Here is a 23964-nt window from a genome sequence, read left to right as displayed (position 1 = left end):
GGCCGCAGAGGCCGCTCAGATATGCCACTGGGCAGAGCTACATCTGCAGTTTCTGTCAGCAGCTCACATTGCAGGTCAGAGCAGCGTGCAAGCCGATTATCTAAGCAGGAATCAAATCGACCCAACGGAGTGGGAACTTGCAGACGAAGTATTCCTGCAGATCTGTGCCAAATGGGGGACGCCTGTAGCGGATCTTATGGCTTCGAGCGCAAATGCCAAAGTCCTGTGCTTTTACAGCAGATGGAGAGATCCTCGCTCGGCGGGGTTGGATGCCTTGGCTCAACCCTGGCCTCAGGGCCTCCTGTATGTGTTCCCTCTGTGGCCCTTGATAGGGCGAGTTCTCCTGCGGATTCGGCTACATCAAGGAGAGGTGGTTCTCATCGCCTCAGATTGGCCCAGGAGGCCGTGGTATACGGACCTCCGGCGGATGCTGGTGGAGGCTCCCTGGCCGTTACCTCTGGTACCGAATCTGTTGTCACAGGGACCGGTAACCATGGAGGACGCCTGCCGCTTTGGTCTTATGGCATGGCTATTGAGAGGGCGCAATTGAGAGACAAGGGTTATTCCAGTAAAGTCATTTCCACTTTCCTATAGACCCGCAAGCGTTCCACTTCCGTGGCTTATGCCAGGATTTGGCGCCAATTTGAGGCTTGGTGTGCTTCTAAAGTGATCACACCCATGCGGGCTTCTGTCTTGCCGATACTTGACTTTTTGCATGATGGTTTACAAAAAGGCTTGGCCTATAATTCCCTGCATGTTCAAGTGACAGCCTTAGCATGTTTTCGAGGGAAGGTCGCTGGGCTCTCTCTGGCTGCTTGCCCGGATATAGCAAGGTTTCTCAGAGGGGTGCATCGGCTCCGTCCTCCCGTGCTGGCTCCCTGTCCGGCCTGGAACCTGGGGTTAGTTTTAAAGGCCCTTCAGTGTTCACTCTTCGAGCCGCTTAGGCAAGCGTCGAAGAAGGATGTGACCTTAAAAATGGTCTTTTTGGTGGCCATTACATCGGCGAGATGGGTATCTGAGCTCCAGGCGCTGTCCTCTCGAGACTCATTTCTGCAATTCTCAGAGTCCGGAGTTATGGTACGTACGGTGCCTTCCTTCATGCCTAAGGTGGTTTCAGTGTTTCACCTAAACCAGCCTATTTTCCTGCCTTCCTTTTCCAAAGAGGAATTTCCAGAATCATTTGGGCAGTTGCACCTTCTGGATGTGCGAAGGGCTCTGTTGCAATATCTGCTCATGTCAAATGCCTTCAGGACCTCTGACCATCTTTTTGTCCTTTTGTCAGGTCCACGCAGAGGGTCTCCAGCGTCTAAGGCCACTATAGCCCGTTGGCTCAAAGAAGCTATTTTTTCAGCATATTTGCTGTCTGGCCGGCCGCCGCCTGAAGCCTTTAAGGCACATTCCACAAGAACGATTTCCTCTTCCTGGGCTGAAACTGGAGCACTCGCTCTTCAAGAGAATTGCAGTGCAGCGACATGGGCTTCTAAGCTGTCTTTTGCCCGACATTACAGGCTGGATGTGGCTGCCAGGAGAGACGCGCATTTTGGAGCACAAGTGCTGGCGTGTGGTGTGGCATGTTCCCACCCTATCTAGGGATTGCTTTGATACATCCCACTCGTAATGAATTCATCTGCTTGATGACAAGGAAGGGAAAATTAGGTTCTTACCTTGGTAATTTTCTTTCCTTTAGTCGTAGCAGATGAATCCATGAGCCCTCCCTCAGTGGTTCATTATGTGATTGATGTTGTTTTATGTTCAGTTCTTCCTGTAGATATGTTCCCTCATTGTGAGAAGTTGGAAAACAGTCTTCAGGATTTCTGTTATGTTACAGGAGGTTAAGTTCCTCCCTCCTTTGAATTGCTGCTCCTGTTCTGGGGCGTTCATCCACTGTGAGGAAAGTTCATGTTATTATGCTTTGCAGTGTAACACTGCTTTGGAAGCTTCAAATACTGAAGAGGCAGATGGAGCTAGCTGGCCATGAGGCACTATGGTTTTTCAGTGCTCTCTGTCTCCCCCTGCTGGGTGATGGACACAACCCACTCGTAATGGATTCATCTGCTATGACTAAAGGAAAGAAAATTACCAAAGTAAGAACCTAATTTTCCCTTCTTAAAATTTTAATAGACAAAAATATCAAAAGAGAATATAGAAACAATTATTCACCAGATATTTTACTTAGGGTTTTAAAGACAGATGACTCTACAGTTCCACCCCAAAATCCTTGAGGGTTCAAAAAAGAATTTCAGATCTAATAGTAACACTTTGAGAAATCTAGGTATGATCCATAGAACTTATGCATAAAAGCTTAGTTTTTTCATGGTTGAGTCTTCGGGATAAAATCTACTCTTCGATCGCCTTTGTGTAATCAAAAATTCCTTTGTGTGGTTATCCAATCTACAGAAACTGGGAACAGTACAGTAATTATTTTGCATAGGTTACGTCACTGACGTTTGCCAGTCAGATATTGTTTGCACTTTTGTGTGCCTTTCTTATCGAGGATTACACAGAGGTTCGACAGTCAGATTTTTGACATTATTTTTAAGTTGTTTCGTCGTTACAACACAAGAGATCCACTTGACCCCTGAAGCAGGCCTTTTGTGCTGAAACATAGCTGTGTTGGATCAACTGTATGTTTCTCAGAGTTAAAAACTTCTTGGCTTCCTCATTAAGTCTACCTCACTTTTCTGTTTGCTACTCACGTTTGCATGAGGGATTTTTGCTCTTTTTTTTTTTGTTTAACAGTACAGTAATGTCATGGCATAAATAAAAACTTTTACATTAAGCTTGTCTAAGACTGTCCCCAGTGACTGGAGCAAGATGTTAAGCAGGTAGGGAGATAGATGAGAACTGTGTGGGACACCACAACTTGCTCTCCAAGGAGCTGACATACCATCTTGCTTCTTATCACTATAGCATTGAGTAGACAAAGCAGAAAACAGGTTCAACACATTGTCCTTAATGCCTATTTCATTCAGAGATGATAGCATAAGATTATGATTAAAAAGATTGGAGACGCAAGAGAGATGAACTGGATGATTACAGAATTCTGACTGTGGCTCAATAAAGATTTTCCTAGAGCAGAGACCCTACTATTGTTTCAGTACTAAAGTTTTTACAAATGGCGATGGATGCAAAATATCATATCTAAGTAATCCTCCAACAATTTTGTAAAATAGCCTTCCATTATTTTAACAAAAAGTGGAATGGAGGCAACTGGCGGGTCATTATTTGTTTCTTGCATATTACCTTTAGTGTTCTTGGGAATAGGGGTCGGGACAATATTACCCACACTCTGCAAGAAAGCACCCTGAACCCAATTGACTATTCAGCTAGTCTATGCATGTGAAAAAGGAGTACTGGCATCGTTTATTTAATGAGCTGGGCAGGTGTCCAAATTACAACTGGATTTGGCATATTTAGTAAAGAATAATCTAACCTCTTGTACCGTGAATACTACTACTACTACTACTATTTAACATTTCTAAAGCGCTACTAGGGTTACGCAGCGCTGTACAGTTAACAAAGGACAGTCCCTGCTCAAAGGAGCTTACAATCTAATGGACAACATGTGAAGTCAGCTTACAATCTAATGGACAGTATGTGCGGACAGTCATATTGGGGCAGTCTAGATTCCTGGGTAGAGATGAAATGGTTAGGTGCCGAAGGTGACATTGAAGAGATGGGCTTTGAGCAAGGATTTGAAGATGGGCAGGGAGGGAGCTTGGCGTAGGTCAAAGTAATCCACTATTCGATCTACTGGAATCTTATTTGCTATAATTGTAGAGAAAGATTGCAATTCATAGTTAACTTCAAGTAGTCTCAACTTTGTTTTTAAAACAACAAGTCGATTCACCATCCATAGGTATACACAAGCTAGAGACCATAGTTAAATCATCTAGATTAATGAGAGTATCTAGTAGATTAAACAATTTCTTAACATTCAAATGACAGTTACCAACTAGCATTTCAGGTTTACTACCTGTGGGAAAAGATGGTATATACATTATGTACATGTGATAATTATATGGCAATGTCATATATTTTAAGTTGCAACACAGAAGATTCCTAAGTAGAAAATGAAATGTATATGGCTGGATCTTTAAATTTTTTTGTACTCTTGTACTGGAATTGCATAAACCAGATTCTTCTAATTAATATACCATGTTTTCTGTATTCAACTGTGGGGGACAATGTATAAACTTGTTTTTTTGAGGAGATGGGGTAGTTAAATGACAAGGGATAGTGCTAGGGGTGTGGGGGGAAAATATTTGAGTCACTGATATACTGGCTGGTGCCTTGAAGAAACAACTGGATGGCAGCAGAGTGCTGTGTATTTTGATACTCTTGTGTGAGTGATTCAAATTTGAAAGAAAAGTTGTTAAAAAGAGATTCATCAATAGTACTCATTACATGACTGGTATAAGTTAATTTTTCTTCTTTTTCCTTCATTTTTGGCAGTACAGCTAAGGTTCTGCATTATGTACTAAGAAAGTTTGTGGTCTGTAGTTTAGCCTAATTTATACTCAAAATATCTATGTCATAATCTAAACATTCATAACTGAGGGCAATATCACTGAATAGGAAAACTCAGACAAAAAGGATGTGTGTTTATTATGCAGCAATAAGTAGCCTTGTGTACATGAACCATTTTTTCATTATCTATTGGCACCTCCTTGAACAACTTCTTCAACTAAATATTTCCGTTAACTATTAAGTCTGACATAACCCCTGAGGAATTTTGGCTGGTTTTTCCATACAGAATGGTTTCAACTCTGATATTTGATATTGAACATTTACCAAGTAGACATAGAGGGGCATAATTGAACGGGCGCCCAAGTTTTCATGAGGGCGTCCTCACAGGACGGCCCTGGGAAGGGGCGGGGAAGCCCATATTATCGAAACAAGATGGGAGTCCATATTTCGTTTTAATAATATGGTCGTGGACGCCCAAATCTCTTTTTCTTTTAATACAAAGATATAACAATCTTTGTAAGATATGCCAATAATTGAATAACATTCATCAAGAACAAAAAATATATATTGTGAAAATGAGGCTATTATGAAGATGAAGCTCCCACCTCAGGATCCCAGGTCCCTCTTTCACTCAGGGTGAGCTGGTTCTCAGTATGCAGATTGTATGCAAATTAGCCTACTACCCCTTTCTACTCGGGGTGACCTGGTTCTCAAAAAGGCAAACATAGTCAGGTCTCATCAACAGGATTTTTCTCATACAAATCTTTATTCCAGCCTCTGGGACACACTTCTTTTCGCTTAAAACACTTTCACAAGCTTAAACAGTTCTTCCAGCTTAACCATTTCTTCCTACTCAGTGCAATCTTCCAGCTTAAACATTTCTTCTTGCACAGTTCAATACCCAACAGATTTCTTCCCCCTGAGCCCTCCCACACAGGCATCTGGGCTCAGTACTAACTCAGTCCTGGACACACAGTCCTTCCTTGTAGCACACAGTGCTTATACTTGATACTCTAGGGCCTTCTTACCCCAGCCGTATTAACTCAGTCCTTCTTTGTAACACACAGTTCTTATACCTGACACTCTAGGGCCTTCTTACCCCAGCCAGCTTCCTTGCTTTGCACACAGTTCACCACCAGTCCAAAGGGCTCAGCCAGTACTTCTCCTGGGGATCCTTCTGCTTCAGCTACCAGCTCTCTTCTTTAGCTGCTAGCTCTCCTCTTCCCTCACACTCAGTTGGGGTATTAAGTGGTTAATGGCCCAACAGGACCCAGCCCATAACCTGCTGCACCTGTTTCTATCCCCAGGACTCTCCTCGGTCCTAGCGACCTCCTGCTATACACCCCTTACTGGCTCCCTTTAGTGACTCACCCAGCCCTTCTCTCTGGACATTTTAGGGGAACAGCGCCCTCTAGGGGCCTAACCAGGGTAGGACAACCTCTTCCTTCTCACAATATCCATAGAGTAAAGTATTGGTTGTAACAGTCCACAAATAAGGAGAAAATCCGATAGATATTCCAGAGGAAGCTGGCCTTAAAAAGCTTAATTATAACAAAGAAAACAGAAAAAAAGAAGCAGGCGGTAACCCCTATCAAATTAAAACCGCTTCACATCTGGTTCATTTCCTTATTACCTTGCATATTCAAAAAATTGCATAACTGTTCTGGTTCAAAGAAAAGGTATCTTTTATCTTTATAAAACAATAGACATTTGCAGGGAAATCTCAATTGGAAACATGCATTGATCGCAATAGATTCTTGTTTCATTTCCAGAAACGTCTTCCTCCTCTGTTGAGTCCATCTGGAAATGTCCGGGAAAATTGAAACTTTGCTTCCCATAAATTCAGGATGAATATTTTTGAAATAAAGCCTTAGTAATGCCTCTTTGTCTTGAAGGAATACAAATGAAACAATTAGGGTTGCTCTAGTTTTAATTTCCTCTTTAGATTGTTCTAGAAAGTCTGTAATATTGAGTGTTTCTGTTGAGATATCCTATTGTGTTGGATCTTTTTGTTGTACATTTACATCTTGTTGGGTTGATTTAACTTCTAGATAGTATAATTTCTATAGAGGTGGAAGAGACTGATCTGAATATTTAAAGTTCTCTTTTAAGAACATATCTCTTGGATTAACGTATTGAGATTGTGGAAAATTTAATATAAGGGGACACCCAAATCTCAACATTTAGGTCGACCTTAGAGATGGTCGTCCACGGTTATCAGCCATAATGGAAACAGAGGACGCACATCTCAAAAACGACCAAATCCAAGCCCTTTGGTTGTGGGAGGAGCCAGAATTTGTAGTGCACTGGTCCCCATTCTAGGGTGCACTGCAGTAGACTTCACAAATTGCTCCCAGGTGCATAGCTCCCTGACCTTGGGTGCATAGCCGCCTAAAACCCCCTCAAAACCCACTCCCCACAACTTTACACCACTATCGTAGCCCTAAGGTGTGAAGGGGGGCACCTACATGTGGGTACAGTGGGTTTCGGGTGGGCTTTGGAGGGCTCACATTTACCACCACAAGTGTAACAGGTAGGGGGGGGATGGGCCTGGGTCCGCCTGCCTGAAGAGCACTGCACCCACTAAAACTGCTCCAGGGACCTGCATACTGCTGTCCTGGAGGTGGGTATGAACATTTGAGGCTGGCATAGAGGCTGTCAAAAAAATTTTTTTAACGTTTTTTTTTTTTTTTTTTTTAGGGTGGGAGGGAGTTGGTGACCACTGGGGGAGCAAGGGGAGGTCATCTGGTCAGTTCGGGCACCTTTTTGAGGCTTGGTCACAAGGAAAAATGGACTAAGTAAAGTCGGCCAAGTGCTCGTCAGGGACGCCCTTCTTTTTTCCATTATCAGCCGAGGACGCCCATCTCTTAATCACGCCTCAGTCTCGCCTTCGCTACGGTGCCGACACGCCCCTGTGAACTTTGGTCATCCCCGCAACGGGAAGCAGTTGAGGACGCCCAAAATCAGCTTTCGATTATGCCGATTTGTGCACTCCTGAGAGAAGGGCGCCCATCTCCCAATTTGTGTCGGAAGATGGATGCCCTTCTCTTTCGAAAATAAGCCTGATAGTATTTCCTCTCAAAACTGCTAACATGGTTGTGTCTGATATGGTTGTGTGGATACTTGTTAGACTGAGGCAGATCATATCACACTTGCTGTACTTTGAAGTAAAGATTTGCAATTAGAACCAGAGAAAATCAATTGACAGAGAAAGTGGACAGGTTGCAATTAGAACCAGAGAAAATCAATTGACAGAGAAAGTGGACAGGTGCTCAGAGTAAGATGTTGTAAGAACTGAAATGGTTGCTAAACTGTTGCATTGGACATATAGGTGCTCTGTATGTAATAGTAACTTAGACCCATCTTTCTATCCATTGTGTTGGGGGGAAGGGAAGGTGATTACGCATATATTTACATAAATGATGGTTGTGTCACTGTATTTCTGCTTCCTGTAGGCAAGCTAAAAACTAACTGCAGCAGCTACTGGATGTCCCACTATCTAAAACTTCAGTTAGGCTTGCTGGCCCTTGAGAATCAGGTTTTAGACCCGGAGAAAGACAGGTCGGAGCCCGTGAGTTCACAGGTATCCAGCGGAGCAGTCAAGCTGGTGGCATTCATGCAGGGGCAGGAGTTATTAGACTCGTGGAGGTTGTTGCATGTAGGGGAACAGGACTATACGCACACATCCAGAGTTCACCACACCCAGTCAAGATTGGATTATATGCTTGTCTCACAAAACATGTTTTCCCAAGTGTTACGGGCAGAAATTGGGCCTGAGGAGATCTCAGATCACTCATTAATATGGGTGGACCTAGAAGCAGTAGATTATTTCAAACAAGGCGCAGGGTGGCGGTTCCCCTCATATCTGTTTGTATCACAGAATTTTGCAAAGTATTTGCAGGCAAGGTGGGAGGAGTACTGCAAATTTAATCAGGGCCATGCAGAAGATCCAGGCCTCTTCTGGTCCATGGCAAAAGCGGTGCTGAGAGGGGACATTATTGTGAGCCGGCGTAATAAACGCATTTCGCAGGGTATAGTAGAGCTGGAAAGACGCCTTAGAAAAGAAAAAAACAGAAGTACATAACATCTCCCAATCAAGGGGCGTATGAAGTATTAAGGGCGACCACAGTGGCACTGAACAGTTTAATACATGAAAAAAATGCAACGGTTGTTAGTTTACAGAAAGTATAGATTTTACAAATATGGGGAGAAAACGGGAGGCTTAATGGCGCTTAGTGAAAGGGATACGCAAGGCCCATTCACGGGTGAGGTTGAGTACGGGGGTGGTTACAAATAGATTGGAAAGCATCGCGGAGGCATTCAGGCAACATTTTGCAACATTATATGCGAAACCCAAAGAGGAGGCAGATATTCGAAAGGCCATCTCTGAATATTTAAAGAAAGCAGGCATGCCAAAATTGACAGAGGAAGATGTGGAATCCCTTAATGGTCCGGTCATGGCAAAGGAGCTGCAGAGAGCGATTACAGCCTTGAAAGCGCACTCGGCGCCGGGACCGGATGGGTACACAGGGGAGTTCTACAAACTCTTGCGGGTGCAATTGTTGGGCCCCTTATTAGATTTTTACAGAGATGTGGTTGAGGAGGGTCGCTTCCCTATACATGCAAACATGGCGCTGATAAGCTTGATACCTAAAGCGGGAAGGCATCCACTACTGCCAGGATCGTTTAGACCCACATCACTGATTAATGTGGATGTTAAAATCCTGTCGCGAATGCTGGCAGACAGGCTAGCTTCTGTGTTGGGGCGACAGATAAAAGATGATCAAGTAGGATTTGTGCGGGGGAGACACTCAGTGCAGAACGTACACAAGCTCATATCAGCAATGTTGCAAGCGCCGGGGGGAGAGAGATGGGGGGCCTGGTGGTGAGTCTGGATGCCGAATGGGCATTTGACCGTGTATACTGGACGTTCCTGTTTGAGACGCTACACTGGGTAGGGATGAGGGGCTGGTATATGCAAGCAATTCTGGCCCTGTATTTGGAGCCCACAGCCCTGGTACTGGTTAATGGGGTAAGGACAAAAGAATTTGAGATTGGATGCGGTACCAGGCAGGGATGCCTGCTCTCCCCGTTACTGTTCACCCTCTCATTAGAGCCGCTATTATGTAACATCAGATTAAATGAGGATATCAAAGGAATGACTTTGTGGGGACACCCGATAAAAGGTCTTGCGTACGCCGATGACCTGCTGTTGCTTTTGAGTTCCGCCCAGGCTTCATTAGAACATCTCCTTAGTAGAATAGCTTGTTATGGAGAACTTGCGGGGTTTTAAACCTTGAAAAATCATTGGCAATGCCGCTGAGCCCAGGCTTGAAGAAAGCTTGGCAAGGGCAATGCCCCTTAAAATGGGCAGAAGGGCAATTGAAGTATTTAGGAACTATAATACCAGCAGATCTGAACATGTTGTATGGGAAAAATGTAGGGGCCCTATTAGAAAGGACCAGACACACTTTATGGCTTTGGGGTGACTGCCCACTCTCTTTAACAGGAAGAATAGGGTTAGTTAATATGATGGAGGTACCCAGATGGCTTTATGTGTTTCAGGTGTTACCACTGTTTCTGAGACAGAGAGAAGAGAAACTATTGCATAAGACAATACAGCAGTTCCTATGGAGGGGCAGGCATCCCAGGCTTCCAATAAATGTGTTGCAGAAGCCAAGAGATCAGGGGGGAATGGGGCTGCTCAATATCCGGTACCTAACAGTGTCGTGTTCCTTGAGGCATGTGAGGGATTGGCTAACTGGGCAGCGGGACTTCACTGCAACACAGATAGAACAGGGCATGTCTCCCATGGTACGCTTGAGCTGGCTGCTACATGCGCCAGGGTCCATGTCACAGAGGGGAATATCTGGGAACTTGTTAATAGCCACAGCTAGGGCAGCCTGGAGGTGGCTATATAGAAGGCATGGCTTCACGGCGACGGTGACTCCTTTTGTGGCACTGCATCATAACCCTGATTTTCCGGAAGGGTCCACGTCAGCGGCCTTTGCACGCTGGCGAGGTCCTGGGTGTTCCCTATATTTATCAGTTGGTAGATGAGGAAGGAAAAATCAAATCCTTTACAACTTTGCAGAGAGAGTATGCGGTGCCACAACTGGACTTCTTTGCATACATGCAGGTGCAACATTAGCCTTCTTGGGTTGGGTTAATTTATGCGAAGATGTACAAGATATCCTCAGCTCTGTCCTCACGCTGGGTGCGCAGAACAGGGTTCCTCTAAGGTTCTACCACAGATTTATGCAAGATACCACAGCAGATCTGGACTGCACAAGAAAAGTGAGTGCCTGGACAGCAGAGCTGGGTGCAGAGGTGTCGGAGGATCAATTTTGGAGATATGTACAGACTATCTAAGTAAGCTCCCCATTTATTAAGTTTTGGGAACTCCAATATAAATTTGTGCTTCGCTATATATCTCCCCAATCTGGGCGAATAAAGCAGGATTCGGGGAGTCGGGCATGTCTCAAGTGTGGAAAGGATCTGGCCACTCTCGGACATATGTTTTGGACATGTAAATACATAGCGACTTTCTGGGCTCAGATACTGTCAGAAATACACACACAGTGGGGATGTAAGGTGCAGAGACACCCATTATTGATGTTTGAGAAGTTTCAATATGTGAAGCTAGCTCAGCCGGGGTTTCTCCGGTTTCTGAAAAAAGCAGTCCTGGTGGGAAAACAAGCTATACTGTTGTTCTGGAGAGAACAGGAGGTTCCCTCGTTGGTGGTGTGGAGAGTTCACATGATTGAGCTATTGAAGATGGAGAGATGTGGAGTTGCAACCCTGGACTTAAAGGAAGAAAGTTCTTCAGAGGTCTTGGGAGTAATTCTGGGACACCTTACAACCAAGAGCAAGAAACAGGATTCTTAACTAAGTACATGTGTGCGCGCACACACACACACACACACACAGTATGTTGTAATGAAGTTGACGGTATCGGGGAGGGGTGGAAGATAGGAGGGGGCATGGGAACAGGGGATAACTGGGGGGACAGGCATGTGCAAAAGGGGGGGGGGGGAGAGGTTGAATTGTTAATTTGAATGTGTGGCAGAAAACTTTGAATTTTGTTATGTGTTGTGTTTTGAGCCATGCAATAAACATGATTTAAACATAAAATCTGTTTGCTCTTTATTTAAAGACACCTGGTCTACTATGGTCTCTATTTCAACCTCGCTATCAGGATGCCCTATTTTACTCACTATCACCTCATCCACGCTTTGAGACTCTGGAGCTCTGCCTGTCTCTTGGGTCCTTCATGTAGAATGGGGAGCACTTCTGATGATGCTACCATGGAGGTTCTGGATTTCAGCTTTCTATCTAGGGGCCTAAATTTGACTTCCAGAGCATCCCTCTCACATTTTCCTATGTCATTGGTACCCACATGTACCAAGAGAGCAAGCTGCTCCCTAGCACTGTCTAAAAATCTTATCTAGGTGCTGCTTGAGGTCTGTTATCTTTGCACCAGGCAGGAAAGTGACCAGGCGATCCTCATGTCCAACAGCCACCCAGCTATCTACATGTGTAATGATCGAATTTCCAACTATAACGGCTGTCCTAACCCTTCCCTCCTGGGCAGAAGTCTCTGGAGAGATATCCTTGATGAGAGAGGATAGTGCATCACTTGGAAGGGATGCAATATCCTCCACAGTTATGCTGTCCCTTTGGGAGACTTTTCTTCTCCATGGCAGCACAGAGGATTCCAGACTAGAGGTTGGGCTTCTCTTCCATGTCCCTGTAGGCCGCCTCTATAAATCTCTGCCTCAGCTCCTCCAAGTCTGCTCTTCTAGCCTTCAGAGATTGGACTCATTTCCTGAGTGCTAGGAGCTCTTTGCACTGAGTACATATATATGACTTCATACCAACTGGGAGATAATCAAACATGTGACAGTTCAAAAGACCGGATAGCCTCCATCTCACTACACTAGACTGCTTCCTGCATCTTATTGGTGATTTCTTAATTAAGTTGCTATTGGAGTGGGAATATGTAAAGCCCCCTAAGATTTCAGTGTGGGTTTAAACATAAAGAGAATGCTGAGACCCTCTTGCTTTCTGTGTGTGTGTGTGTGTGTGTGTGTGTATATATATATATATATATATATATATATCTTCCATTGAGACAGTTTCATTGTTTACACAGTTACCTAAAAAAAACACTCTGCTTTAAGCCCTAATTGCTTGCCTTACACTTTGTTGTAACATTGCTTATTCTGGACTACCATACACTTATCTTATTAGTCATTTACAAACTGTGCAAAATATGGCCATAAGAATTCCCTGTCATGCAGAGACAGGATCACATTACACCCCTTTTGAACCATTGGTTGCCCATACAATCCTGTATCGAATTCAGAATTTTTACATTGGCTCAGTTTTGCATACTGGTGTCCCCTTATTCCTAGCAATTGTCGTAACACTGCGTAATCCACAAAGAGCACATTGCTCTCTACATGATGGCTGGTTGCATGTTCCTCCTGTATACATACATACTTTGAATCAAACTTCCCCTGATTGGAATTCTATCCTTCTAGCATTGCGTACAGAGCCATCCAGAAGATTTATATTGACCAGTGAAGTTGGGGAAGAAGCAGCCTGACAATTCCTATTCCTCTGTTTTACTCTTTCCTTTTAAAATGGCATTCCTTTCCTCATTTTAATTTTAATTAGTAAACTACTCATGCTGCCAGGAATGATGGTATTTCAAGTTTAATAAACCATAAACTATATCACTGCCACACTTTGACACAAATTAGAATAATGCAGTTGCCTTGTTTTTGAATAATCGACTGTTTCAAGTTAAAGTAGGTTCAAAAAAATTAGCTTGGACAGGGATCCAACCAGTAGTGTCTCAGCTTGGAAGTAGGACATTTTGTTGTTGCTGTTTCAGCACCAGTAGTTCTGCACTGCTCTCACAGCACAGAACTTATGGCTACAATAATTTTGGTCTTACCTCTGTAGTGAATAAATTAACGGACTGATCTAAAATGGAGGACAGAGAAGTTTCTGGAATCAAATGGATTGCAGGACCTGAGGCAGCTTGATTTTATTAGAGAAAGGTCTTGTCAGACTAATCTGATTAATTTCTTTGCTTGGCTGACCAAATAGTTTGTATTAGGCAGTTCACTAGATGTGGTGTACTTAAATTTCAGTAAAGCCTTTGACACAGTTCCACATGGGTGACATAGACTGAGCACCATCAGTCTGGACTGAAGTGTCACTTAACTGAGTTAGAAACTGGTTAAGCAAAAGAAGACAGAGGGTGGTGGTAAATGGAATTCACTCAGAGGAAAAGGATGTTACCAATGGTGTATCGCAGGGATCAGACCTTGGCCCGGCTCTTTTTAACATCTTTGTGAGTGATATTGTGGAAGAGCTGTTGAGTAAGATTTACCTCTTTGCAGATCATACAAAACTCTGTAATAGGTAGACACCCCTGATGGGGTGGCTAGCGTAAGGAGAGATCTAGCTAAGCTAGAAAAATGGACCAGAAATTGGCAAATAAGATTTAATGCTGAAAAATGCAGGGTCATGTACTTGAGCTACAGAAACCCAAGGGAGCAATGCCATTTAGGAGGAGAAGTACTTCTGTGCTCAAAAGAAGAGTGAGACTTGGGGGTGATCTTTGCTGGCAGTCTTAAGGTAGCCAAACAGGTAGACAGGGCAATGCCCAAAGCCAGAAGGATGCTTGGGTACATAGGAAGAGGAATGGCCAGCAGGAATAAGGAGGTGATAGTGTCTCTGAATAAGTTTCTGGTGAGGCTCCATTAGAGTACTGTGCAGTTCTGAAGACCGCACTTTCAAAAAGATATAACCAGGATGGAGTCAGTCCATTGAGCAGCTACTAAAATGTTCAGTTATGCTTCATCATAAAGCATATAGAGACAGACTCATAGACCTCAGTATGTATATTTTGGAAGAAAGATGAGAGAGAGGAGATTTGATAGACATAAATGCACAGGAGGCAGGTCTCTTTCAACTGAAAGGAAACTCTGGAACGAGAGGGCATAAGATGAAGTTGAAGTGGGGTAGACTCAAAAGTAATCTAAGGAAATGCTACTTTACGGAAAGGGTGGTGAATTCGTGGTGGAGGTGATGGAGATGAGGACTATCTCTGAATTCAAGAAAGCATGGGTCAGGCATCTGGGATCTCTTAAAGAGGGAGGAAGAGAGAATGCATGATATGCATGGACAGACTGAATAGGACATATGGTCTTATCTGTCTTCATTGCCTGTTTCTATTTCTGCTATTTCTCAGGAACAGGGCCCCTGCCTACTCGCTGCTCTGCAGCAGGGCGGTTCTTGGGATCAGCTGGGGGCAACAACCGCCATGGATGGGGGAACGGTTTCACTCCCCCACCACACATGCCAATAAGCAGGTGAAGGACCCCTGCCTGCTCGCTGCTGTGCGAGGTGGTTCTCGGGAGCAATCAGGGATCCTTGAGCAGAAGGGAAAAATGGGCTGCCCAAGGCGGTGCCTATGAGGGAGGACAGTTCTTCAGGAAGTCTGTTCTACCCTTGCTCACAGACACCTCCTGTGATGGCCCACATTTTCCTTCTGCTCAAGGACCCCCAGCTGCATATCTGTGAGCAGGCAGGGCCATTTTCCTGAGAAGTGGCGTGTGTGGGGGGGGGGGGGGGGGGTGTTGTTGTTTTAGCTATGACGAGCACAGAAACGTCAGCGCCAAAACTCACGTACTCTCTCGGCTCACCTTCCTGCTGAGCTTTTTAATGTTTATATAGTTCCAGTGTGCATATTGCTTGAATATCTGGGGATTAGTTACCAGCTTTTTGCTGATGATATACAATTCTATTTTCCAATTAAGCATTCAATTTCAGATACTGTTATTTATTAGGATTTATTTACCTCCTTTTTGAAAGAATTAACTGATGGCGATGTACAGCAAGATACTATTTTATAATTTTTCTATGAACGGTGAAAACCTGATTTCAGCAAATAATTGAGTTTATATACTGCAAAAATTCTGGTTCTTTTTCTTTCAGGCTCCATTAACTCAGATTTTCCTAAACTTTTCTGCTCTGATGGCATTAAAATTCCTATTTTAAGAAATTGTATCTAGGGATTATATTGGCTTCCTTTTCTTAGTCACAGAAGCACCCTCCAGGGACCTTCTCCCGGGAGGGTCCCCCAGCGCAGCCTTGTACAGGAGAAAAGCCTGGTACATCTGCACCACAAATTCAGGAGGAAAACCACCTTCCCCTGCTGGCAAAACAGACGTTTGTAAAGCAGGTACAAGCACAGCAGCAAGAGGGGCCTGAGGAGCCACAGATGGCGCGACATCCAAAATGGCGGTGTTTCCCGCCGAAATGGTAACCGGGAGAGATAACTGCCCCCAAAACCATGGAATCGGGACCCCCCCCCCCCCCCCCCGGCGGCGCCATCGATTTACCGGCTCCTGCACCCTGGTCCTCCACAGCAGTGCAGTACTTGCACACCCCCGCCGCACCAAGACCCTGCCGCTGACAGACTGAACAGTGGCGGAGTTTTTCCGACATTGCTGATCACCAAAAACAGGTGATCCCACTGAAAGGCAAAGACGCAAACCGCGAAGGAGCTGCCCTGCTCGATAAGATAAATAGACCAAAGAATGGCTCTGCCAAAGACAGCAGACAGGGTGGCCCAAAATATATGTATATATATATTTTTTTAAGTAGCTGCCTCTCCCCACCTCTAAAGCTCCCCCCCTTGAGGAGCTTGAGGTAATTCTTCTATTATTTTTAAATAGAGAATGCTAGCAATAGATTAAACTAGCCAGCACCACATTAAACAGGGAGGATATGGGGGGAGGGACTCAGCCTTCCGAGTGTAACACCACCGAGGCACTAAGAGAGACCCCCCACGGGCCTCTGCTTCCAAAGACCAGTTTTTTTTAAAAATGCACAGGAAAAAACAGCAATAAATTAAACAATCCAAGCCCTTTAACCAGAAAGACAAAACTACAGAACAGAAAGAAAAGATTGAGACTGAAGGGCTCACCACCTTCCACCTGCTGGAGACTGAGCTTACTGGATCTTTCTCTAGCCGGCAAGGGCTCTTATTGGCTCGCTAGAGTCTGTTTATTCATAAAAAAACAACTTTTTTATGAAGATATCTAAATTTGGATATATCTGAGTGCCATCTTATAAAGACAGACTCCGTGTTATGAACCAATCTTTTTATCATTACTGTCTTTAATTTCTTCATTATATGTGTGTTACACTCTATTTGGAAGTTGCACCAGGTTTCAAAGCTATGTAGCTTGGCCTACCACTATTCCAGTGGATAAGCTATGTAGCTTAGCCTACCACTATTCCAGTGGATAGATCTTAGGGTAGAACACATATTAACTTGCAGGAAAAGCAAGTCCTTGCTCAGCCAGTCATAGATTTTTAAACCTAGCTGGTATTTTTACAGCCTGAGTCCTAACATCTGGCCTTCCACCCTTCCGGTGGGCATCCAGTGAGGGCTTCTTGCTGTACTATAATTATACAAGTCGCAGTTTTTTTTCTCAGTCTCCACCTGCTGGAAGGCGTGCACAACCCATCAGTCTCATTCAGGGCCGGTCCGGAGGGACGCTAAGGAAATGTCTGTGTTGCCACCTGAGATCAATATTGTATCTAAGGAGCAGGGCTGTCATTCAGAGATGTAGAAAAAGTAATGGGAAGAGATTTTGCAATACTGATGGGTATGATAGGTTGATGATGAATGCCAGTGGCATTTAAAGAAGAAGAGAGCAAGAAACATCTTCAGGTTAAGACCCTATAATGTGCTACATATCTGGTGAGAACTTTTATGCAAATTCGATAGAATTATTTTATTACCTTACATTCTCTATGTAAACAATCCAATTTTTCCGTCTCAATTGTTCGCACCCCTATATTGCCTGTGGACCCAATAGTAAGATGGTAGAATATGTTGAAATGCAGAAGTGCCTTCTGTAAAGAGAAAAAAAGGGGATATTTAATTATTTATTTATTGCATTTGTATCCCACATTTTCCACCTTTTTGCAGGCTCAATGTGGCTTACAATACATCATGAGTAGTGGAAATATAATAGAAAATAGGCGTTTAGTGTTACAGAAGAATGTTTGGCAACATGGTAACAATAAGACATGATAGTAGTAGAACAAGCAGATATTATAAGACAGTTCTAACTATGTGTGGAGGAGTTATGTATATTCATATTGGTTGATCTTTGTTTTAAGCCTTGTTAAAGAGATGGGTCTTCAGTAGTTTTCGGAAGTTTGTTAGATTCCCGTTTGTAATTGTTTCTCAAAATAAAGCAGACTACATTTTTTATACTTTTGTATTTGAGAAAGTTTTCATGTTATGTAAGTGGTTTCTGTTGGCATCCTAAGTAACTAAGAATCCAGGCAGCAATGACTTGATAAATAATGTTTGCCATCACTTGTCTACAGAGTTGTTCACAGGAATTTGTGGGTTAGGATTTTTTTCCAAACAAGATTGTAAAAATAGTTGCCTCAGTGATTATGTAAACCAGAATTTTTAATTGAAAAAGAATATATTTCATTTGTTTCACTCCCTTTAGAAAAGGAAGACCAATGTCTCATACCCGAAGCCTGGAATGTGGATCAGGGAGTAATAACCAAACTCAAGGAACAATACAAAAAGGAGCGCAAGGGGAAAAAGGGGGTGAAGAGTAAGTGGAAAACATTGCATCTTAAAATCATTCCTTCCCTCATTTTCACATTCCCTCATCACCCACAGAAAACTGTCTTTCTTTTCAATGTTTTCCTAAATCACTTACTCTTTTACTTTGCTGCTCCTTCTCCGATCTTTCTACTTTTTACATTTTTCAGGGGTTGAAATTAATAATCATTTAATAACCTGCTTGAACAGCATGCTTTTGAATCTGGGTGGTAACCTCTTGTAGCGATGTATAATGGGAAGATTTAAGAATGAAAATTTAGGCATCTTTGCAAAATTTGAACATCTTTGTAAAGAGAAGCACTAGCAGCATTTTAAAAATATAATCCAGTTTAAAAAGGAAATAAGTCACAGTGTATGAAAACTGCTTTTGTATAGCCAGGCCCACCAGTAGCAGTGAGGTACACTTTACTGGTTGTCATCAGACCCTTTTACGGTCACTTTGACATAGTGTATAGATGTATAAAAAATAAAATGGAAGACACAAAGGTCTAGAAATAAAATTCAGGAAGGAAGCAACAGGCCAATAAATAAGCTAGGGATCTAGTTGTTGGTATTGCGTTAAATTAAAAGCTACATTTGTTTTATAAAGTTATTTCCCACTTTCATTTTAAGATATAATCTTACTGTTAGAAGGGAAAAATTAATTTGTACCCCTGTGTTTTATTTGCATTCACCACCGTGCAATTTTTTATCATTATATATTATACAGGACTCGAAATCAGCATAGCTCTGGTTATCGTTAGTCATTGCGAAGTTTTCAGATTTGGCCTTAAGTTTTCTTCAACTTGCTTTCTATTTTGCTTGAAGGATTGATGTAGACATCCAAGTTTTCAAACATTTTTCTAGAAGCCAAATATTGATTATATTTTGCTGGAATACAATTTCTAACCCTCTGTATCATGTTTTTCTCTCTTTCATGATATGAAATTTACAGGTTCAAAATGTAAAATCTGTTTCAAAATCAAATTCTAGAAGTAAATACCTATTGATTAAAGAAAAGTATTTGTATATCTATATTAAGGATTTTAAAAATACTTTTCAAATCTAGACATAGGAGCCAACTTTTCAAAAATGATTGGGTGTGCTAAACCCAATGGAAATTACCCCATTGCTGGACACAGTCAAGGAGTTTTCCCAATATTGGGAATGTTCAAGCATCCACAGAGCTTGCTGCTATGAATCTAGGTGCACAGTTCTCAGAACTGTAATACATAAAATTGTAACTTCTAGAATATACATTAGAGGGGAAAAACTCAAGATTTGATTCGGGAAGGATTCTACCAGCAAAGCTTTTCTGGCAGCATGTTAATCTCAGTGGCGTAGCCACGGAAGGGACTCCCCACCGCCACCACTTTCGGCATGGGACACCTCTGCTTTCCTGGCTGGTGGGATTGCCAAAGACCTGTCTGAGTCGCGCCTGCTGCAGCACTTATTCAGTAGGTGCACTTCACTAATGCTGATTCTCTCGCGCCTCCTCAGTTCAGATCAAACTGAGCATATATGGGGGGAGCCGGCAGTATCAACAAAGCGAGCCTGCGGAATTAAGTGGTGCTGCAGGTGCAACTCAGGCAGGAGAGGTCTTTGGCTGGTGTGGCTTGGAGCCACAGTCTTGGTTCTTTTTTTGTCTTTTTAAATTGTGGAAATGTTTCTTTTGTACATCATGTGTTTTTTTTAACTCATGTAATGTGCATAGACTCAAGAATTCTGGTCTAAATATATTTTTTATATTTTCCTTATACACCCAGCTATTTTAAATTAATGTAGGCCTTTACGCTGAAATTTAGAATTGTGAAATCACTTATGCACAGAGGAAAATCTCAGCTGCTCCTGCCAAATTTCTTCATGAATTGGCCTACCAATCTCTCTAGCAATGTAAGAAAAATGCCCACACAGGCTGTTTTGGTTATTTATTGAACTGAGGAATATTGCAACATATAAAACTTGGTGATTGATTTACTTTTTTCTCTTTGGTTGCTTATAATGAGCATCTTGCTAAAGAAAATCTAACTGATATTTGCTGCATCTGATCCCCTGAAGGGCTAGAGTACTGATTTTCTCCTAATCTTTATAGGACCTGCTTCTTTTGGGTAACAGTTTGTTTAATCTCGTAGGAACCTGGTGTGAAAGTTATAAAGAACATTTGTAGAATAGCAAGTTTTTGTGCAGATTTAAACAAATACAAGTTTAAAAATAAAGTATTAGAAGCACATGTTAGTGATGGATGGAAAGACAAAACCATTTTGATAAGTGTATGCACACTATGGACATGAATCCATGTTTCTTTATTGTTCAGCTAGATCAGTCCAAACCAATGGATTGAGTCTCCTTTCCAGCAAATGGAGGTAGGGATGCTAAACTATTGCAGTGATATCACCAGTTTAAGGGCTGATGCAACCTGAAATTCTCCGATATTTCTCTACCTCCAGCAGATGGTGTAGGTTGGTTTTGGCTGGTGTAGCAGGTCCCGGGCCTGACTCTCCAGGATGTAGTCCACAGTCTGCATCCCTTGTGGTTGTGTCCATGGGATATTTGCTCCTGGGTTTTGCTCTTCAGCCCTTATCCCAGTAGAACGAGAAGGTGCTTAACTATCCTCAGTCCCAAGGTTTAACACTCAGGCTGTAGCTTGTTGTTGTTTCTGGCTTTGGTCCCTCAGCATATGGAGGGGGGGGGCATGTGGTACCCATCCCTTTCCCTCACTGGGCCTCCCCTGCAACATAAAAAACAATTTTTAGTTGGATTTTTTTTCAAGGTCATGGTGGTAGTGACGGCCTACCTCTGCAGACAGAGTATCTAGGTTCATCCATACCTGGGTGACTGGCTGATATGTACAGCCACAGCAGAGGTAGTTCACCTGGTTAAATATTTGAAATGAGTAGTAAATTAACCCAAGAGCCATTTGACTCTTGTGTAACAATTGGAATATCTCGGGGTCCACTTTGGCACATATCAGGATGCAGTTTTCTTTCTGGATGAGCACATTATCAAGACGCAAGCTCATAAGCGAAGGTTATGTACACAGGGAGGCCCTTTAGGCCCAGGATTATCAGCAGCTCCTTACACCTTTTTTTAAAATGTAAGATGCATTTGGTGTGAGCATCCAAAAACGTATTTTTCAACCATGCCCACACCTGATGTAAACTCTTTAACCTTTGCAGCTGCTCTTTTAAATTTTTTTAACCATTGCTATTTTAACAGCTAAAAAGACATACTGTTCTGCCTTCATTTACTAAAGCACCTAACACCTTTATCCAAGTTAACATAGTAAGTGATGGCAGGTAAAGATCTGAATGGTCCGGTCCATCCAGTCTGCCCAACAGTCACATTTATTATCAGTTCAAGATTAGATTAAATCAGCAGTGAACTTGTTATTATATACTTGATCAGGGTCTTTCTTTGATGTTTCTGGGACATACACCGTAGAAGTCGGCCCGGCTCTGTCCTTATGTTCCAACTACTGGAGTTGCAGTTAAAGCGCACTCAAGCTTTATCCAAATCTGTCTTGTCATTTGCAGGACACAGACTGTAGAAATCTGCCCAGCACTTTCTTCACATTCCAGATTACTGGAGTTTCTGTCTAAGTTCTCTCCAGCCCATCCCACAACCAGATTGCTATATGCGGGACTCAGACCATACAAGCCAGCCCAGCACTGGCCTTAGTTGATACAACCACAGATGCCATCTAAGCATCACTTGACATGCAAACACATATGCAACCCTTTAAGTTTTGTTTTTTTTATAACATTCATTTTCTAATTGGAGATTCTCTGTGTTCATCCTGCATATTTTTGAATTCCACCAGAGTTTTTTTTCCTCCACTACCTCCCTCGGGAGGGCATTCCAGGCATCAGTTACCCTCTCCATGAAAAAGAATTTTCTGACATTACTCCTGAGTCTACCACCCCGCAACCTCAATTCATGTCCTCTAATTTTACCATTTTCCCTTCTCTGGAAAATATTTGTTTCTATATTAATACATTTCAAGTATTTAAATGTCTGTATTATATCTCCCTTGTCCTTTCTCTCCTCTAGGGTATACATATTCAGGTCTTCCAGTCTCTTCTCATATGTCTTTTGGCGCAAGCCCCATATTATTTTTGTCACCTTCCTCTGGACTGCTTCAAGGCTTCTTACATCCATAGCAAGATACAGACTCCAAAACTGAACATAATACTCCAGGTGGGGCCTCACCAACGACTTGTACAGGGGAAATATTGACTAGTACAAGCTTTTACCCCATTCTTCCCTGAGTATGGCTGACTGGCTGTGCTGGGATTCAGACCTACCACCTTGGCCTCTAGATGCAAATTCTGCACCTGCAAAGTGGGGAGACTTCAGGCTAGCACCATTTGTGTGCTTGAAGATGAATTAACATCAATGTCTCCAGTGAATCTGCCTTCAGCTCAAGCTTTAGCAACCCACTTTGACTAAAGTTTTCACTTTGCAGAAGTTTCTCTCCTTCGAGTTCATCTCTACCCTTTCCCTCTACAGCTGATGTCACTGTACTATATAGTAACTTTAATCAATTTAACATACCTTCTAACACTGAGTTAAGTCAAATCATTAAAAACATGAAAATGACCACAACGCCAACTGACCCTATTTTGTCTACTTTAGCGATCTCTCGCATCCCTTCTCCCTTTTATTCATGCTATGACTGCCCTTAGTCTATCTTTGGGATCAGTTCCCAACGTCTGGAAACTGGTCACCATTTATCCCAAGGCCAAAGCTACCTCAGGAGCAGAAAGTGATCTTAATAACTATCGCCCAGTTGCCAATCTTTCTTTTACTGCCAAAAGTGTTGAATCAGTAGTACACACCCAGCTCACGGATTTTCTTTTGAAAACTCTTGTGCGCCATCTCAATCAAACTGCTTTCAGACAATACTACAGTACTGAAACCACTGTACTGGGAATTATGACATTTTTGTATCGTGAACTTGATCAGTCCAAAACAGTTGTTCTTGCTCTAGATCTTTCCACTGCCTTCGATCTGGTCATTCACTCAATTTTACTTCACCACCTTCAGTCTATTGCTATCTCCGGGATCATATTATAACGGTTCACTTTACCTCCTATCTCACTAACTGTGAACACCCACAATATGAAGAGAATCAGTCTGGGTTAATGGAATATTTGAAAGACGAACCACCTTATCTCTCGTGATCTAATTCCGTATTTCTCAACTAGATCCCTCAGATCCGCTCAGCAAAATCAGCTTACTGTTCCAAGTTATTGCATATTACTGCATGAACATACTAGACATTGTCTTCTCTGTCCAAGGACCCTGGTTTTCTTAGGTTGCAAACTTATCTTTCGAAATTTAAGGCTGATCTCAAAACATACTTATTTGCTGATGCCTTCCTCTCTTCAGTCCAGGGTGTATACTGATATGGTAGAGCTTTCCCCTCCTTGTCTCTTCTACCCCTCCTGCTGCACTATCACTATTGTAGTTCCATCCTCTCTAGTCATGTCTTGTTTTGTAAACTCTTGATCTTAGCTGTATTAGACTGTAAACCATCCTGAAGGTTCCCATAGGGCAGGGTAGCAAATGCTTAATAATCTTGGCATTTTCCTCATTTTGTCATAGTTACCCTTTTGAAAGTTAAATACTAATGCAGTAGATTTCCTTAAGTGTATGATTCCACTGAACTCAGATTTTATCATGTTTTCACTATGGCAAACAGTTAACATCTTACAATAAATGCTGCTTTCTACTAAGGACTAGTTCTGAAATAGCTCCCCCACTTGTTGATTCCTGAACTTCTGCTCCATGAAGCAGTCATTTATTTCATGTAGGAAATTAACTTCCTA

At 42.7% G+C, this 23964-nt stretch overlaps 1 protein-coding gene across 3 annotated transcripts in view; it reads left to right on the top strand.

Annotated features, from left to right (window-relative positions):
- Positions 1–23964, top strand: part of STRN (striatin) — a 370558-nt gene that overhangs the window by 233921 nt on the left and 112673 nt on the right. For all 3 annotated transcript variants that reach the window (XM_030196411.1, XM_030196410.1, XM_030196412.1), the window contains exon 8: positions 18033–18143. In XM_030196411.1, coding sequence (XP_030052271.1) covers positions 18033–18143 — 111 coding nt within the window. The remainder of the gene's footprint in view (positions 1–18032; positions 18144–23964) is intronic.

Source organism: Microcaecilia unicolor, chromosome 3 (genome assembly GCF_901765095.1).
Source record: "Microcaecilia unicolor chromosome 3, aMicUni1.1, whole genome shotgun sequence".
Lineage (NCBI taxonomy): Eukaryota > Metazoa > Chordata > Amphibia > Gymnophiona > Siphonopidae > Microcaecilia > Microcaecilia unicolor.
This window is presented reverse-complemented; position numbering and strand designations above follow the sequence as displayed.